The sequence below is a fragment of the Hordeum vulgare genome, chromosome 2H, assembly GCF_904849725.1.
Source record: "Hordeum vulgare subsp. vulgare chromosome 2H, MorexV3_pseudomolecules_assembly, whole genome shotgun sequence".
NCBI lineage: Eukaryota > Viridiplantae > Streptophyta > Magnoliopsida > Poales > Poaceae > Hordeum > Hordeum vulgare.
This window is the reverse complement of record NC_058519.1, coordinates 200,466,112-200,483,889: the sequence shown is the minus strand read 5'-3', so window position 1 is coordinate 200,483,889 and position 17,778 is coordinate 200,466,112. Positions and strand designations below refer to the sequence as shown.

Below are 17,778 nucleotides of genomic sequence, written 5' to 3'. Positions count from 1 at the left end.
ATTGCAGATAAGGAATATTAAATGGAGTCCAAATGGAACAAAATCTTCGGAAAGATTTTTCTTGGACTAGAAGACACGCAACAGACTTGGAGTAGGGGGCAAGGCAGTTGCCGGGAGGCCACAAGCCTGCAAGGCGCGCCCTGGGAGGTGGTCACGCCCCCTGGCTTGTGGGCCCCCTGCATGTCTCCTAACCATAATTCTTGGCCTATAAATTCCCAAATATGCCAGTATCGCCAAAAAGAGCCACAAAAATACTTTTACGCCGTCGGGAGCCTCTGTTCCCGAGAGATCTTATCTGGGAGCATTTTCTGGTAATCTACCGGAGAGGGAATTGATCACGGAGGGCATCTACATCAACTCCATTGCTCCTCCGATGATGTGTGAGTAGTTCACCACACATCTGCGGGTCCATAACTAGTAGCTAGATGACTTCTTCTCTCTCTTTGATCTTCAATACCATGTTCTTCATGATCTTCATGGAGATCTATCCGATGTAATACTCTTTTGGGGTGTGTTTGTCGTGATCCGATGAATTGTGAGTTTATGTTCAGATTATCCATGAATATTATTTGAGTCTCTTCTGAATTCTTATATGCATGATTTCATATCTTTGCAAGTCTCTTCGAATTATTTGTTTGGTTTGGCCAACTAGATTGGTAATTCTTGCAATGGGAGAAGTGATTAGTTTTGGGTTCAATCTTGTGGTGTCCTCACCCAGTGACAGTAGGGGTAGCGAGGCACGTATTGTATTGTTGCCATCATGGGTAAAAAGATGGGGGTTTCATCATATTGCTTGAGTTTATCCCTCTACATCATGTCATCTTACTTAATGTGTTACTCTATTCTTCATGAACTTAATACTCTAGATGCATGCAAGAGTCGGTCGATGTGTGGAGTAATAGTAGTAGATGCAGAATCGTTTCGGTCTAGTTGATATGGACGTGATGCCTATATGGATAATCATTGCCTTGGATATCTTCATAATTCTTTGCTTTTCTATCAATTGCTCGACACTAATTTGTTCACCCACCGTATTATTTTCCTTTATGAGAGAAGCCTCTAGTGAAACCTATGGCCCCCGGGTCTATTTTCCATATCATATTTTCAGATCTATAAACCAAAAATATCAAAAATACTTTGCTGCAATTTATTTACTTTAGTTTTACTTTCAGATCTATTAATATTTTATATCTATCACTATCAGATCTCATCCTTGCAAATAACTCTGAAGGGATTGACAACCCATTTATAGCGTTGAGTGCAAGTGTTTGATTATTTGTGTAGGTGCTACTATTGGAGTCTTGCTTGTTCCTCCTACTGGATTGATACCTTGGTTCTCAATAAACTGAGGGAAATACTTATCTACTTCGCTGCATCACCCTTTCCTCTTCAACGAAAAACCAACGCAAGCTCAAGAAGTAGCACGCCCAAGCGGTATTACTGCTCCCAGCAGTGGTACTACCCCTTATGGACGGTAGTACCGCTTGTGTGCGGGCTGAGGGGGTAACGGTTGGATTTTTACCTTCCTAGGGTTATTCTTCCCCATTGAACCATATCCTTTGAGCTTGTGCCCCCCTGTTGACCTTCTTAGAGCTTGCTAACTCTCAATCCCTCCAATAATTCTTGCTAGTTCTTGAGGTAAAAGAGAGAGGAGATCTAGATCTATGTTTCCACCAATCACTTTCTCCTCTATGTGAGGGGAACACCTTGGATCTAGATCTTGGAATTTTTTGTGAGCTCCTTGTTCTTCCTCTCATATTCCTCCATAGCTTTTGTTGTTGTGGAGGGATTTGAGTGTGAGGGACTTGACCACTTCGTGTGTTCTTGCCATTGCATTAGTTGCATCGGTTTGAGTTCTCCACGGTGATACGTGGAAGTGAAGTTTGAGAAGCTTATTACTCTTAGGTGCTTGGTACCCTAGAGCTTGTTCATCTTGGGTGCCTTGGCATCCTAGAAGCTTGGTGGTGCCTTGGATCTCAATCATTGTGGTGTAAAGCTTTGGGCAAGCGTCATGGTCTCCAATTAGGTTGTGGAGATTGCCCCGAGCAATTTGTACGCATACCGGTGACTGCCCCAAGGGTTGCCAAAGTTTACGGGTTGGGTGATCGTCCCACTCAGGGTAGATCTTCACGAAGTAAGCGATATCCTTGGCCTTACAAACTTCTTGGTTCAACTCCACACGATTTGGAGGCTCCCAACCGACACCTAACCAATCTAGGAGACACCACTCTCCATAAGTTAATAGATGTGGTATGGATGATGAACTCCTTGCTCTGATGCTTCACAAGATAGTATCATCAACACTCAATCGCTCTCCCATAGAATTTGGCTTGCTAGAAGAGATTGATTGGGTGGAAAACAACCTGGGGAGGCTAGAAATTAAAATTCATATGGTTGGAGTGGAAGATCTTGATCTCAATACATGAGTAGGTGGTTCTCTCTCAGAAAATGAATGGTGGAAGTGTTTTCTTGTTCTAAGTGCTCTCTCTACGAATGAGAGGGAGGTGGAGGGGTATATATAGTCATCTCCAAAAATCCAACCATTAAAACATTATTTCCCAACTCGGTGGAACCGAAATAAAAACTTGGTTGCATCGACTAGTGCAAAATGCCCTAACTTTTGGGTTCTCGGTGAAACCGATTTGAATGACCTAGGAAGTTCCAAAGACTCAGTGAGATCGATCAGCAAAACTCAAAAATTCGGATTTATGCAAATGGGCAACAACAAGTTGGTCACCGCTTTTTGGCCGTACCGAAGCGAATCTCGGTTGTAACGGTTTGCTTGGGTTTGGCCTGGGTTCTATCTAAGGAAAACTCAGTGTGGACGATATGGAAAATGTTGGTGGCACCGAATTTGATCTTTAGGGTTCTCGACATAATGTTTTATGGGAGGAATGTTGAGGTTTTTGGTGGCTAATCTCTAAGCACTTTGAGCAATCAGATCATCATAGATACCTCATCCCCTTTTAATAGTATTGACTTTCCTATGGACTCAAACGTGATTTCTCACTTAAAATGGAAAATGTAGAGTCTAGAGGCCTTTGCCAATTGATGTTCCTTGCATCTAGGGAATCTCCTTACAATCCTAGCCAATCCATTCATTGAACTTTTCCTAAAATATACTTGATAGACTCATTAATTCAATGAACTATATGTTGTTATTAATTATCAGACCCACCTAGGGAGAAGTTGTGCTTTCAGATGTTTAACTGGTAACCACGATATCCATACCATTTGTGATCCTGATTTAAGCATCCTTAAATGTGCTTTTCTTGGTGATTGAACATTTAATTTAGGGGCAATAATGCTTTGGATGGTGATTTCGAAGGTAGAATTTATGCCACTCGTTTAACTACTCATCTTGGTGTACATATTAGCGATAATGATCATGGGTTGCCTATTACTCCCTCCGTCACAGTTTAGAAGGCATGCATGGAAATTCTCTGGAACCTAGGTGGTTATTGATTGGCTGTGAGATGGGCTAAAAAATAGCATTCACACTACGCATGCATATAGAAGTAGTACAATAGAGTACTAATTAGCAGCTACGAGTAAATGCAATGCGTCCTAAACCTTGTCTATTATGGAAAAGCACGTAAATTTAACTGTGTCTTCTAAACTGTGACGGGGGTAGTAGATTTCTAGATTGTGAGGCTATGTTGCGTCATAAATTTATTGCACGAGGGGCTCAAGAATATTAGTACAGGTTATCCTTTGATATGTGTAATGCTATCCCTATTAATTTCCGTGCCCCTTCTGTATTCAACTTTCATGACAACTAGAGATATTATTTACATTTGGAGGAGGCCCAGACATATAGGGCAGGAGAGGAAGCCGCTTGACAAAGGGAAGCCGCTCACCACGCACTAGATGTCGCACTTGAAGTTAATCTGAGCTATCGTTATGAGATTTACCCACTTGTCTGTGTTCATCATTTTCCTTGTTTACTTGTGTTCATTTTTTTTGTGTTAAAAAAACTTTGAAAATCCAAAAAGATTTCTTGTTTTCTTTTGTGTTTGTTTGAATTTCATCGGTGTAAATATTTTTTCTCACTTTTTGTTTTTCCTTACTTTCGCTTTCTTCAGAAATACTAAAAACTTTAAAAATATTTCAGTGTGTTTCTCTAAACTTCTTTTCGGTTCTTGAGTCGTCGTAAGGAGAAAACTTTGTAAGAATTTTCGAGTGGCTCTTATGTGCTTTATTGTTGAACGAAGGGCCAAATATTTCCTTGTCTTCTCCTCTATAAAGTGTGTGCAGATTTCAGCTTAGTCCACGACACACTTACACTATTATTATTTTCACACCATTCGGTCATGCAAGTGACTAGGGATGGCAATGGGTATCCATTAACCACGTATCCTGCGGGTAAAAACCCTATTAGGGTAAGGGTATGGGACAAAAACTTACCCATGGTATATAAATAGGAAAATATGAAACTCATCGGGTAGAGCGGGTACGAGTATGGGATCATATAACTCATACCCATATACCCATGTACCCATATAAAACCTATGTAAACTCAAAATTATCTCTACAATCTACACTATGTCAATAATTTATAAATTAAAAGTGTATGCCTATGTGTTGTTGTTTATGACTATATGATGTTGTTTTATAAATATGTGTTGCAGTTATAATCTATCTTTGTAAACTATATGATACAATGCATTTTATAACTATAAGTTGTTTAAATTAATGTTTTGCAAATATGGGTAATTTTACCCGCGGGTACCCATCTACCTTGTCGGGTAACGGGTATGGGAAAAAATTGTACCCGTTGATGGGTATGGGTAAGGGTGATGGGTAATATCAGACGGGGCAGAAGGGTATGGGGAAGCTCCACCCGTACCCATACCCTGCGGGTGCCACCCCTACAAGTGACAGGCAATACGATGATTTGACGAAGTGATCATGGTGAAGAAAAGTTGGTATGGACTCTGCTTGCTTTTGTTTTTGTAAATATGTTTAACTCGGTAATCTCAATTCAGTCCATTATGGGTAAACATGTGTAGGATGACAATTAGAGATTATAGTTTCTCATGCATGCTTAAGTAGTTAGGAGTGGACAATACTAGCACAAAGAAATACCGGTAGGGGGCCACCAGGGAGCCACAAGCTCAGGGGGCGACCCCCCCCCCCCCCTCGCACGAGCTTGTGGGCCCCTCAAGCCTGTGTTTTCCCTAATTCCAAGTCTACATATACCTTCTTCCTGAGAAAAAAATCAGGGAGAAAGCTTCATCGTATTTTATGATATGGAGCCATTGCCACCTCATGCTCTTCATCGGGAGGCCTGATCTGGAGTCCTTTTGGGGCTTCAAAGTGGGCGAATCGTCGTTGTCGTCATCGACAACCTCATGATGCTGACCAAAGGGAGTGAGTAATTACATTGTAGGCATATTGGAGGTAGACGGAGATGGGTGAGATTTGTCATGTAATCTGGTATATTTGTTAGGGCTTGATCCCTAGTGCCCATTATGTTCTGAGATTGGTGTTGCTATGACTTTTCTATTTTTAATACTTGTCACTAGCGCCCGAGTTTCATGGTTTCATATCTGAACCTATTTTTTTCATGAATATATTTGAATTCTTGATCCTATGTTGCAAGTCATATGCACATGTTATTGTTTTGATCCGTAGACCCCCCAAGGTGACAATAATTAGGACACCCTCCGGGGGTGATTGTAATGTGGGGAGTTCGTCTATTCACTATTTTCTAATGCTTTGTTCCGGTTTTCTATTAAAAGGAGTGCCTTAATTGCCCTTAGTTTCCATTAGGACCCCGCTGTCATGGGAGGGTAGGACAAAAGATGTCATTTAAGTTCTTACTACAAGCACTAATGACTATAAGTAATTAATACATGCCTAGATATGATTGATGAACTGAAGCTAGTTCTGTGTCGCTTTAGATTATGACTGTTACACAATGAATTTCATCTAAATATCCATAGCTACTCCATGCCCATGCTTTCATAATACTGCCTTTGCTCAAGTTACAATTACTGCTACTGTTACACTTGCTACAAAACTACTATTACTATTGCTATTACTGTTACTACTGCTGTCAATACTATCATATTACCGTGCTACTAATAAATGGATGCAAGGAAGTGAGTTCTCACGTATGGTTGAATTGACAACTCAACTGGTAAGGCTTATAAATATTCTTTGGCTCCCCTTTTGACGAATCGATAAATTTGGATGAAATACTACTCTCGAAGACTGTTGCAATCCCCTATACTTGTGGGTCATCAATGATATAAGGGTCCTAGAGTGAGCGTGATATACCTTCCGGCTCAGGCGACACAACAGGGATCTTGGTGGCACCAAGCATGGACGAGGTCGTCCGAAATCACTCCCAAAAGATGAAGACACGCGACAAGCTTAGGGTTTGGACGGCAATTGAGCTCCAGTGCTCCTTGGTGTCTCACAAGTTGTCAGTGAGGTGTGTTGTGATGTGCTGAAGTGAATGGAAAAGACGGCGGGGTCGGGCGTATCCTTACCTCATCGTAAAAGTCAACGTGGCGATGACGGGCATGGTCAAATTCATGCGGGCATGCTCAAAGTCATGCTCCAGGAGTCACCCTAGACACGCGTAAGGTGTGAGGAAGATGTGTTACAGTGCGAAGTAGGAGTGGAGAAAAAGAAGGGCTCGGGCTTGGGCTCAGGCATGCAAACAACTCAACCAAGGTCACACCAAAGAGGTTAACATCATACTTGAAGCAGTGGCATCAAAATGACTCGTGGATTTATCATTCTCTGGCATGCTAGGTTCTCACATTAACATAAATGTCCTTCAACGGTTTCTGTTGTTCTCAAGAGATTTTGTGAATGGGATACTCCAGAGTGCAATTACACTATCAACTGACATGACTATACCATGGATACTACCTTCCCGATTATATATGTCCGCAGTGGACGCCGTTTGTGAAGACTATCCCCAAGCCCCAAGACAAAAAAAAGATGTTTATTTACACAAATGCATGAAGCTGTTAGGAACGCGTGGAGAGGGTATTTGGAGTACTCCAAGCTCGTTGGGGTATTGTTCTTGGAGCTGCAAATATGTGGGATATATAGAAATTGTGGCAAATGATGTAATCTAGCACAAGATGATTGTGGAAGATGGGGACAATGGGGATTACCATAGTTCTAATTTTGAGAAGATCGAAGTATGTTCACATACACATACTCATGTTGTTAAAGGCATGTTGTTAAAGGCATGTTGTTAAATTCCTCGAGATTGCGTTGAGAACTTCGAGATCAACATACACATGTGCAACTACTCAATGATCTTGTAGACCATATGTTGATTGACACTGAATGCCATTAAATTGGTGATTTTGTATTACTTTTATAGTTAAACTATGCATTCCGGATAATATTTATGTTCGAACTATGTTTTTTCTTTAGTTTGAACCATTTATTATTGAATTGCCATGTGTTATTTTGATTGTTCTTTTTTATTTGTATGATTCATTAAGGGACTGCATGGAGCACGGTTGCCTAGCTACAGAGACAAATGAGAGTCAGTAAGCATTTGTCCGTGAACACATCCAAACAACGCATCAAACATATAAGGGTCAAATTAGACATATGCTATTGAAGATGCTCTTATAGTCTACAGCCAAAGAGATGTGAACTCACAAGGAGAATATAAGGTGCTCTCATACCTCCTATACTCCCATGATAGGATCCAACGGTACAAGGAGAAGTTATGCAAACTTGCAAAAAAGAAAAAGAAAAACTCTGGCACCGCTTGAAATAGGGATAAATTTATACATCTGTATTATTTTTACAAGTGTATATCACTAGCCATGTGTGATTTTCAACCGGAAATGAAAATGGCCGATTGATGTATGTATCTTTTACAGGTGTAAAAGTGTGGAAGACGCCAATCCAATCAGATCTTCAAGAGTCACATAATTCCGCGCTGGACTGAGGTTTCCACGATCCAACGCCCAGGAGCTATTTGTATCATAGAAGCATGTGAGGTGTGGGAGCACCTGATATTCTCCCACAACTGCAGTGCCGTGTTGGAAGTCTAGCTTCAGTCAATACACTCAGCAAAGGAGGAAAGATCAAACCAGTTGCCCCTGCGTGTTATTTCGGGGCTGTGGCGTAGTCGTCAATCCATTTGAAGACACGTCGTAATCCCCTATTTAGTTCCAGTTCAGCTTCGGTTCCTGGTGTGCTGTGTTAATTTTCTTTTCTTTCGCGATGATGCTCTGTTTTACATTCTGAATGGATAAACGCCAAGCAGAAGGTCAATTTTCACTCCCTGTCCCGGCCGTGCTATGTTTTTTTTTTTTTTTTGAAAGACCCGGTTGATGACCGGCTTCATTGATTTAGCAGAGAGCATACGGAAACAGGGTGACCAAGTGATCCAATGGTTGAGAAAAAGGAGATTACAGCCTTGCCACCTATCTAAATCCGCATGATAATTTCCTCCCAAGAATTCCCCGTGCGATGTTTGTAGCCCTCGTAGTTCTGCTGCTCTCCTTGCCGGCGCCATCGGCCGGTGACCGGCTGTTCTGCGCCGACGCCAACGGCAAGTACAGCCCAAACAGCACCTACCGGGCCAGCCTTAGATCCCTCGCCGATGAACTTACCGCCGGAGCCATGAAGTCGCACTCGGCCACTGGCACGGCCGGCACGGGCTCCGACAAGGTCTACGGCGCCGTGCTCTGCCGAGGGGACTCCACCGGCGCCGACTGCAGCGGGCGCCTCCGGGAGGCCTTCGGCAGGACCATCAGCGCCAAGGCCGCCGCATGCGCGCTCCACAAGGACGTGGCGCTCTACTCCGAGCTGTACCAGCTTCGCTTCTCCGACGAGGACTTCCTCTCCACCTTCAGGAACGCGCCGGAGTGGGTCGACGGCACCAACCTGAACCTTGTGCCGGCCACCGATGCTGGGCAGTTCGACGAGCTGGTCGCCAAGCTAACGAGATCCCTTGCCGAGGCCGCGGCAGCGCAGCCGGACAGGTACGCAACGGCCGATGCGCTGTGGTCGTCGCCGGAGAGCCAGCGGACCGTGTACGGGCTGGCGCAGTGCACGCGGGACATGCCGCCGGAACGCTGTCGCGCTTGCCTCGATGGAATCGCCGCTGAGATACGGCGGCGGGTCGGTAGCAGCAGAATGGGCGGGGCAATTCATGGTGCAAGGTGCACACTCCGGTACGAGACGGGCACACAGTTCTTTACGGAGACTGCCACAGGCAAGTTTTTTTTTCTTAAACTCGGCCCCTGACGATTTTTTATTTTTTATTTTGAGAGTGGAGAGACGATCTCCATTCCTTAAGAAAGAAAAATAATGTTGGACAGACTATACAACAAGTCCATCAGAAAGGGCATTTTGGCCGACCTGACACCTACAAGGTCCACACACATCGCTAAGACGAGGACACCGTTGAGGTTGCCTGCAATGTCATAGTCATCGTCTCTCCCCAAACAAGCGACTCTGACTCTAATTGAACATGTCACATATTCAGATCCTTTAGAGCACAAGAGAGAAACTGAGATTCTTTCTAGTTCATTTTTGTCTTGAGCATTAAGTTTTTCCACCCCTTTTTATCCTCAGACCCAGAGTTGGACTATCAACAATAATATAAGATCATAAGACTGAAAACATGTTCCCTGTGTTTCTGGGTAGCTTATAAGAATGAAAGATAAGGCTGCATGTAGTTTTGCTAGATATGATCTATAACGGAACTAACAGAACACGGGTAATGGCACAAAGGTTCAGTTTGCTTAATCAAATTGGGTACATATACTGGAAGGAGCAATCATGGAAAAACACATGAATTTAACCTATCTGGGTCACCTCCTGACATTTCCCTTCTAAAAGTATGAAAGAGCTTGAACCTTGAGAAGCTATTACTAGGAGTGTATCCATCATTCACTACATGTAAATTATTCTCTTGCAATATTCAGGGCAACGGAAGGGCCATGCACTCCTGATTATTGCCACAGTGTACTCGCTCTCGGTGGTCTGTACACGTTTGCTTTTCTGTGTCCTATACATCATAAAACGAGAAAAAAGAGGTAAGCAGTTCAATAAATTCCATGTACTAGAGCATCTTTGACAGGCGTTCAAAAACAGCTCCGCACGCTAAAAAACTTTTTTTTGGACACCGAACAGCTCAACAAAGGCTGCAAAATACTGCACGCGTAAAAATGTTTTGGACACGCATTAAAAAGCGCTATCGCAAGCTGCAAATTTGAGGCGCTGGATCGCGCGCCATTCACAATTTACATTGCGTATTTTTTTGAGCACGCGTTTTTAGGTATCTGGAAAACCAATGTTGACCCCGACGCACTAAAAACGCTACATTGACGCGCTAAAACTATTTTAGCACGCGAAACTTTTATGCACCTGTTGGAGATGCTCTTAATGATGATCGTGGCAACTAAGTCACTACCATGTGATCCAATTTCATGTAATAACTGATAACTGATGGATGGGTCATGGGTGTACATTTAGGGAAGATAAACTCCACGGAGCAGCCCAAGAACATTGATGAAATCCTGAGGCTTTGGAAGATGGAAGATACCGGTTCTGAGTTCTCCCTGTACGATTTCTCCCAAATTGCAGATGCTACAGACAACTTCTCACCGGGCAAAATATTAGGACAGGGTGGCTTTGGACCCGTTTACAAAGTATTTTTCATCATATTCATATTTCCTCCATAAAAACAAAATTAACACTGCACCATTCTAAGATATAGAGGATGGTTCATGATTTTTGCAGGGAATTTTTCCTGACGGACAAGAAGTAGCAATTAAAAAACTTGCTGCACGATCAAGCCAAGGCCTAGTGGAATTCAAAAATGAGATCCAACTGGTAGCAAAACTTCAGCACAGACACCTTGTTAGGCTGTTGGGTTGTTGCATCCACGATGAAGAGAAGATACTGATCTATGAATACATGTCAAACAAAAGCTTGGACTACTTCATTTTCGGTAGGTTTCTGGAGTAATTTGCTAATGTTTAATTGTATGCCTTCCCCTCTGTAGTAGAAGTACTACTAAACACTTGGCCCTGTGTCATATTTGCAGATCCAAACAGGAGGACATCATTAAACTGGATGATACGACTGAAAATAATTGAAGGAATAGCACAAGGGCTTCTATACCTTCATGAGCATTCACGACTGCGTATCATCCATAGGGATCTGAAAGCAAGCAATATTCTATTAGACTCCGAGTTAAATCCTAAGATTTCTGATTTTGGCATGGCAAGGATATTTCCGTCAGACGCCACTCAAACAAAAACAAGCAGGCTTGTTGGAACATAGTAAGTACAGCACACAAGTAAATTACCAATTAATGTTTCGACCCAAGCATTTTCCTTCTGACTATTGCATGCCATCTTTCCTAGTGGTTACATGGCTCCTGAGTACGCATTTCAGGGCCTCCTTTCGATCAAGTCAGATGTTTTCAGTTTTGGGGTATTGCTTCTTGAGATTATAAGTGGAAAGAAGAGTGCAGGATTTCAGCATAATGGAGGAGAATTTGACAATCTACTTCAATATGTAAGCAAGTTAAAATCTATAAAATCGGTGTATTCTCAAATTTTATTTTCCATGAATTGTAGGTGTCTTTTCATTCTTTTCCTGTTTTATTAGCCATAATTTTGTCAAAAATTTAACTGCAGATATATAAGGTTGCCCCTACCATCAAATTTATGTAAGAACCCTATTTTCAGGCATGGCAGATGTGGGAAGAAGAAAGATGGCATGAATTCATTGATCAATCAATTGGTGATGAATATGATCCAGGAGACATGATGAAATATCTCAGGTTGGCACTCATGTGTGTCCAAATGAAAGCAGTAGACCGCCCCACTATGTCTGATATTGTTGCAATGCTTAGCAGTGACGACATCACCGTACCAGAGCCAAGGCAACCAGCTTACTCCTATACCAGAGTAGATGTGTCAATAGACATCAATTTATCATGCACCAGAAATGATATAACCCTCACCACTACTGATGGTAGATAAATGGTCATTTATTTCATTTGCAGGGTGTGTGCCTACTGTTTTTGGATGTTCTTCTTGTGTTGACTAGTTAACTAGACAGGGCATTGTTTGTATTCCATTAGTGGCTCAGAACTTCACCCATTTGTCCTATTCCTGCATATGTAACAAGATTTTCCATCATATGCAATATTCATAATTTGGGACTACAAGAATATACATATCTGTTTCGAAACTACATGGCACTGGAACCAGCACATGACCTGCTAGCTGCTGGGCAGATCAACAAAACCGCCCTACTATCTACCGTCAGATCGTCCTTTGAGATTCAAATATTTCATGTATCTGCACTGTGCAACATTGTAGTCACTGTGATGAACCAATTCATATTTAGTTTGTAAAAATCCATTATAGAGAAGGTATTCTATACTCCCGATACTCCCAACTCTAGAAATCTCATTCCAAAAATATTTTAAAAATTCAACAAAAAATGACAATATAGACAAATTTATGTATAGATCATATAGCAAAACAAATTAAATTGATGGATTCGAAACACACGTCTAGAAACAAAAATGAAAAATATTGATGTGTAATATTTTTTTGGAAAGTCAAACCTTTTAAATTTTATCAATTTTATAGAAAAATTATATCAAAATCCATAATATCAAATCGGTGTTTTTAGATTCAGCATGAAATGAATTTCCATACTTATTTTGTTTAATATTGTGGATGTCGATATTCTTGCTGTAAACTTGGTTAAAGTTGAAGAAATATGACTTTCCAAAAACCCAATACCCGTATTTTGGAACTGATGGAATATTTAGTTTGGCGGGTGAGTGAGATGTTAGCGTGTTTTATTTTTATTTATAGTGCGGTGATTTGGTGGGCCTTTCATGGTGTGATTCAGTGTTATCCGCTAACCAACCTATATTTATGTGGGGAAATTTTAGTGTCGGTGGTTGCATGTACTCTATTGGTGCTACAATATCACATGATGGCGCTTCTTTTTTCTAGGTGGTGGGAGGGTGCGCCATGATTGATATGTTTTTATAGGGCAGTTGTTGCTGATTGTTTTGAAATATCATTGGCCCGATTAAAATCGTAAACCAAATTCAAAATTGAATATCTCAATTGAATGAAAGAGCTTCAAAATTAGGGAATGAATTAAAAAAATGAATGGCAGAGCTTGACAAATTGTTGACCCGGTCAAAATCGGATGATCCAATTCTAAATTGAATACCTCAATTAATTGTGAGACCTTAAAATTTGGAACCATTGTGTATGGTATAAAAGAATTGAATAAGAGAGCTTTGAGAAATTGTTGACCCGATCAAAATCGGGTAACCTAATTCTAATTAAAGAACTCAACTGAATGTAGACTCTTTAAAACAAGGGAACTTAGTGTTATAGAGGATGACAACACCTGTCTGTGTAAATAAAGTCCAGTGCTTAGACTTGGACCAAATTGGAGGTCAAAACCCCAGTCCAGTGCCATGTTTCTCTGCCCTATTTTGCAGGATATGGTGACGGTCACCATCAGTCATCCTGTCAATTTTAAGAGAAATTTCTAACTTAGACCAGTCTGGTCCCAAAGGTCATTTTCGTAAGAACCTTCAACATGTTTACCTCTTGTACACAAAGAGAAGATGTTATTTGCCACTTATTCATTACAGTTTCATGAGTACTTCCACAACGCCGATAGATCACAGACCATTTTCTGAAGTAAATGAGGAGGATGCTACGACTATCTCTCTTAGTTCTCTTCCTCTCCTTCTCGGCTTCGTCGGAAGGTCAGGCACTCTGCAGCGACAACAATGGCGGCATGTACATGCCAAACAGCACCTACAAATCCAATCTTATATCCCTCGCCAAACTACTGTTTGCCAACGCCACAGAGAAGCACTCAGCTACTGGCACGGCTGGCATAGGACCAGACAAGGTCTATGGTGCAGTGCTTTGTCGGGGTGATTCTGATGGCTCCGACTGTCAGAAGCGCCTAACAAAGGCCCTTGATGAAGCAATCAACAGCAAAGCTGGCAACTCTTACTCCCTCCAGAGCAACAATGTGACCTACTACTACGACCAATACCAGGCACAGATAAGCTTCTCCAACCAGGACTTTCTTTCCAACTTCAGCAACATGACCGGGTGCACCGTGAATACTAACCTGAATTCTGTGAGGGCCACTGTAGCCGCCGGGCGTTATGAAGACCTTGTCACCAAGCTGATACATGCGCTTGCTGATGTTGTGGTGAGCCGAGCAGAAAAATATGCAGTCGGCAAAGTGTGGTTTGAGGAGACAGGACAGACGGTGTATGGGTTGGCGCAGTGCATACGGGATATGCCATATGAGCGTTGTGCGGCATGCCTGGATCGCATAATCCCTGACATGCAGAGTAAGATCATTGCTGGCCAGATGGGGGCAGCATTTCTTGGGTTGTGGTGCACATTGCATTATGAGACGGACACACAATTCTTTAACGATACTAAGATGCTGTCGCTCAATGCGCTCCCAAGAAGTATGTTTTCTTGAATGGCTCCAAATTGCATAACATATTTATTCGCTTCATTTTACCATTCAAGTACAACAGAAGAAAATAACTTAGTCTTAAGTATTTTCATTAATAATTTTGGCTTTGAGCCTCATTATCTTGTCTAAGAGGGCATAGATTTGAAACAAGGGGATGTTTGGAAGGATGAGGATTTATGGCCCTCGGGTGCCACACACACCCCTATATGAATATAGCATTAAAAGAAGTATCAGGAAAATTTTAAAAAATCTGGAATTTTGGGATATCAAACCTGGGTGCCCATTGTACACCCATGTTCAGTTTCGTGGGGAATGAGTGCCCGTGGTAACCTGTAAACAAAATAAATTCCTATGTATGCAAAAACTATTTGGATGGATAATATGTTGGACCGTATTTCCTTCGCCACGAATACCATGAGCACCCATCCCCCCCCCCCCCCCCCCAAAGCTGAACACAGGTGTACAATGGGCACCCAGGTTTGATATCCCAAAATTTCAGGTTTTTTTGAATTTTTCTGGTATTTCCCTTGATGCTATATTCATATAGGGGTGTGTGGCACCTGGGAGCTCCAATGCATTTCCCGTGTTTGGAAGTTCTTTTTTTTAGAATTAGAAAAAAAAAAATAGCGAAGATGTGCTAAAGTAAATTGCTAGAAACCAAAATACCTATTCCACTTCATTGTTTCAGATAGGAACTGACAACTCCTTTAGCCTTCAATTTGCCTTCTTACAGCCAGTTTGTTTCCAAGATCACTCTTCTCCACCCTAGACATGATGCTTACGAAAAGTTGAAAACTATGTCTTAAAACTCATATCCTTTGTTGTTTTAAGAGTAAAGACGCTTTAACCAGTAGTTGGAAGTGTTCCTACAGTTATGATGAATGGCACTAGTCATAGCAAAGGCATAAAGTGTCAACAATGCAGTACATAACTTGCCATTGGTTTATCAAAATAGATTTCATTGGAATTTTATGTGAATGTACAGGTAAAACAAACTTTTTTCGATGGAACAATGCAGTCTTGGTTGGCGTTGGCGGTTTCCTACTAGTAATATCAATTTCTTGCTTGGTTTTTCATATATGGGTCAAAACACAACGACGAAGAGGTATGTACTTCATCATTTCACCACTGCATAAGATAATATTTGCCACTCTTTATTTTTCTAAGTACGGATATGAATAGCATAACATTTCGTTATTATTTTTCAGAACAAACAATATTTAAACTAGGACGGCTGTACTTGTCAATACAAATTGCAATAAATCTTTGGAGGATGGGAGGAGCCAACCCAGAATTTTCACTTTATGATTTCTCCCAGATAAAAGAAGCTACAAGTAACTTCTCGATTGGTAACAAACTGGGACAAGGTGGCTTTGGTCCTGTATATAAGGTGATTGTGTTGTGTACTGGCATCATAAATGCTATCTTACTTAAAATCCAAAGTAAACATTCACTTGCTTGACTGCATTTGTTTGAATACCATATTTCGTAGTGAGTTGTATTACTTATAGTCACCCATGAAAAAGAAAATGTATTCTGCAACTATGCATAGTTAACTTTTCCCCAAAACATGATGTACTGTATACATTTATTAACTAGTTTTCCTTTTCTCAACCTCAGGGCCGATTAAGAAATGGACATAAAATAGCAGTCAAGAGACTGGAAACATGTTCTTTGCAAGGTTTACTGGAATTCCGAAACGAAATTCAACTTATAGCAAAGGTTCAACACAAAAATCTCGTTAAACTGCTGGGATGCTGCACTCAAGGAGATCGAGAAAAGATAATTGTATATGAATACATGGAAAACAAAAGCCTAGACTACTTCATCTTTGGTAGCATTTCTAGTTCTGATGTGGCAGAAGCATAGAACACGGTATTATTTATAGCTTGGCGACATGTTTTGATTAGTTATATATGTTCTGCAGATATCACTAAAGGAAGGGAGTTAAACTGGTCAAAACGTTTGCGCATAGTTGATGGGACAGCTCAAGGTCTTCTTTATCTTCACAACTACTCACGAATATGCATTGTCCATAGGGATTTGAAAGCAAGTAACATTCTCTTGGATAGTGCCATGAATCCAAAAATATCTGATTTCGGAGTGGCCAGAATATTCTACTCAAATATGGCAGAGTCAAATACCACCAGAATAGTGGGCACACAGTAAGAACATAAAAGCATGTTCACTTTTAGTGCATATCAAATACATCTGCTTCTTTTGAAAGAAAAGAAAATGCATTGAAGCATCCTATGAACGTAATCTTGAAATTCTACCTTTTGCATTAGTGGCATGCATTGATTTTACTTCCACCATACAGTGGCTATATACCTCCAGAGTATGCTTTTGAGGGGGTTTGCTCAATCAAGACAGATGTATTTAGCTTTGGCGTATTGATTCTGGAAATAATAAGTGGAAAGAGGACAGCCCACTTCTATCAATACAATGGGAAACTATACAATCTCATTGCATATGTGAGTGGAGTTACCCTAGACCCCAATTTGCACTTCGATGCATACCAATTTTATTTTACAATGTAGTGTGTATATTGTTTTTCAATGTGGATAAAAATCACAATGTTTTGATAACAGGCCTGGCAACTTTGGATGGATGGAAAATGGCGTGAGATGACTTATTGTCCTCCAGGGAACGAAAATGAAGAGATAGAGAGGTGTGTTCATGTGGCACTTTTATGTGTTCAAGAAAGTGCAGAGGATCGACCAGCTATGGAGCGTGTTGTCACAATGCTAAACACCAAGAACATGAGCTTACCTCCACCTAAGCAACCGGCTTATTTCCATGTAAATCCAAGTGAGCAAGAAGTTTCATCATGCAACATTACTATAAGCATCACATTAGAGAGATAGCACCACATAGTCATCAGCGCAGAGAAAGATGCTAGTTGCATCAATTAAGTTTATTCGCCTCCAGATGAAACTATTTACATTAATATAGTGATGCCGATGTGGTTGATGTTTATGCACATCTATCTGTCCTATTTTCTCACCCAAACATACTATACATTTTTTTTCAACATGCAAACTTTATTGATTTCTTCTTCTTTATTTGCATTAATATGCATAAGCAGAGCTCATGCTTTTCCCGTCAGGAAAAAAAGGAAGCATGTTTAAGATATGTATCACCAGTTGTAAGATAACTGAACGAACGAAAACAGAAATGGTAACATTTTATTATGTTATCCAGTTACACATTCCTACCATTTAAAGTACTCCCTCCGTCCGGAAATACTTGTTGGAGAAATAGATAAAAATG

The 17,778-nt window shown here is 41.1% G+C and overlaps 2 protein-coding genes and 1 long non-coding RNA gene across 8 annotated transcripts; 2 read left to right on the top strand and 1 right to left on the bottom strand.

Moving 5' to 3' along the window:
* The first annotated feature begins 7,852 nt into the window (after positions 1 to 7,852).
* On the top strand, positions 7,853 to 12,187 carry LOC123425831 (cysteine-rich receptor-like protein kinase 6). Of its 4 annotated transcripts, XM_045109569.1 has the most exons (8): positions 7,853 to 8,260; positions 8,350 to 9,211; positions 9,927 to 10,037; positions 10,477 to 10,652; positions 10,744 to 10,954; positions 11,051 to 11,288; positions 11,373 to 11,526; positions 11,700 to 12,187. In XM_045109569.1, the coding sequence occupies exons 2-8, from the start codon at positions 8,464 to 8,466 to the stop codon at positions 11,994 to 11,996; spliced, it is 1,935 nt and encodes a 644-aa protein (XP_044965504.1). In that variant the 5' UTR covers positions 7,853 to 8,260; positions 8,350 to 8,463; the 3' UTR covers positions 11,997 to 12,187. The 4 variants fall into 4 exon arrangements, with proteins under 4 accessions (XP_044965504.1, XP_044965506.1, XP_044965503.1 ...); XM_045109568.1 differs by lacking the exon at positions 7,853 to 8,260 and having other exon boundaries at positions 8,284 to 9,211; XM_045109571.1 differs by lacking the exons at positions 7,853 to 8,260; positions 11,700 to 12,187 and having other exon boundaries at positions 8,281 to 9,211; positions 11,404 to 11,496.
* On the bottom strand, positions 10,941 to 15,484 carry LOC123425832. Its single transcript, XR_006621906.1, has 3 exons — positions 15,172 to 15,484; positions 11,128 to 11,166; positions 10,941 to 11,033 (listed from the first exon to the last, which is right to left on the bottom strand). It is a non-coding gene; the product is annotated as an uncharacterized LOC123425832 (long non-coding RNA).
* Positions 13,399 to 17,565, top strand: LOC123425830 (putative cysteine-rich receptor-like protein kinase 20). 3 transcript variants are annotated; one of them, XM_045109567.1, is made up of 7 exons: positions 13,399 to 14,371; positions 15,491 to 15,610; positions 15,714 to 15,895; positions 16,126 to 16,339; positions 16,433 to 16,670; positions 16,826 to 16,979; positions 17,097 to 17,565. In XM_045109567.1, exons 1-7 carry the CDS (start codon positions 13,702 to 13,704, stop codon positions 17,370 to 17,372), a joined length of 1,854 nt encoding a protein of 617 aa, XP_044965502.1. In that variant the 5' UTR covers positions 13,399 to 13,701; the 3' UTR covers positions 17,373 to 17,565. The 3 variants fall into 3 exon arrangements, 2 of the variants coding, with proteins under 2 accessions (XP_044965502.1, XP_044965501.1); XM_045109566.1 differs by having other exon boundaries at positions 13,399 to 14,494; XR_006621904.1 differs by having other exon boundaries at positions 13,399 to 14,494; positions 16,433 to 16,498; positions 17,097 to 17,189.
* Positions 17,566 to 17,778: the final 213 nt, after the last annotated feature.

Excerpts from the sequence above, each read along its gene's own strand:
- LOC123425831 (XM_045109569.1), top strand. The coding sequence starts at position 8,464 with ATGTTTGTAGCCCTCGTAGTTCTGCTGCTCTCCTTGCCGGCGCCATCG. Across the intron at positions 10,955-11,050 it reads CTTGGACTACTTCATTTTCG|ATCCAAACAGGAGGACATCA; the intron begins GTAGGTTTCTGG and ends TCATATTTGCAG. Across the intron at positions 11,527-11,699 it reads TTGACAATCTACTTCAATAT|GCATGGCAGATGTGGGAAGA; the intron begins GTAAGCAAGTTA and ends CCCTATTTTCAG.
- LOC123425830 (XM_045109566.1), top strand. The coding sequence starts at position 13,702 with ATGAGGAGGATGCTACGACTATCTCTCTTAGTTCTCTTCCTCTCCTTC. Across the intron at positions 15,896-16,125 it reads GCTTTGGTCCTGTATATAAG|GGCCGATTAAGAAATGGACA; the intron begins GTGATTGTGTTG and ends TCTCAACCTCAG. Across the intron at positions 16,980-17,096 it reads TATACAATCTCATTGCATAT|GCCTGGCAACTTTGGATGGA; the intron begins GTGAGTGGAGTT and ends TTTTGATAACAG.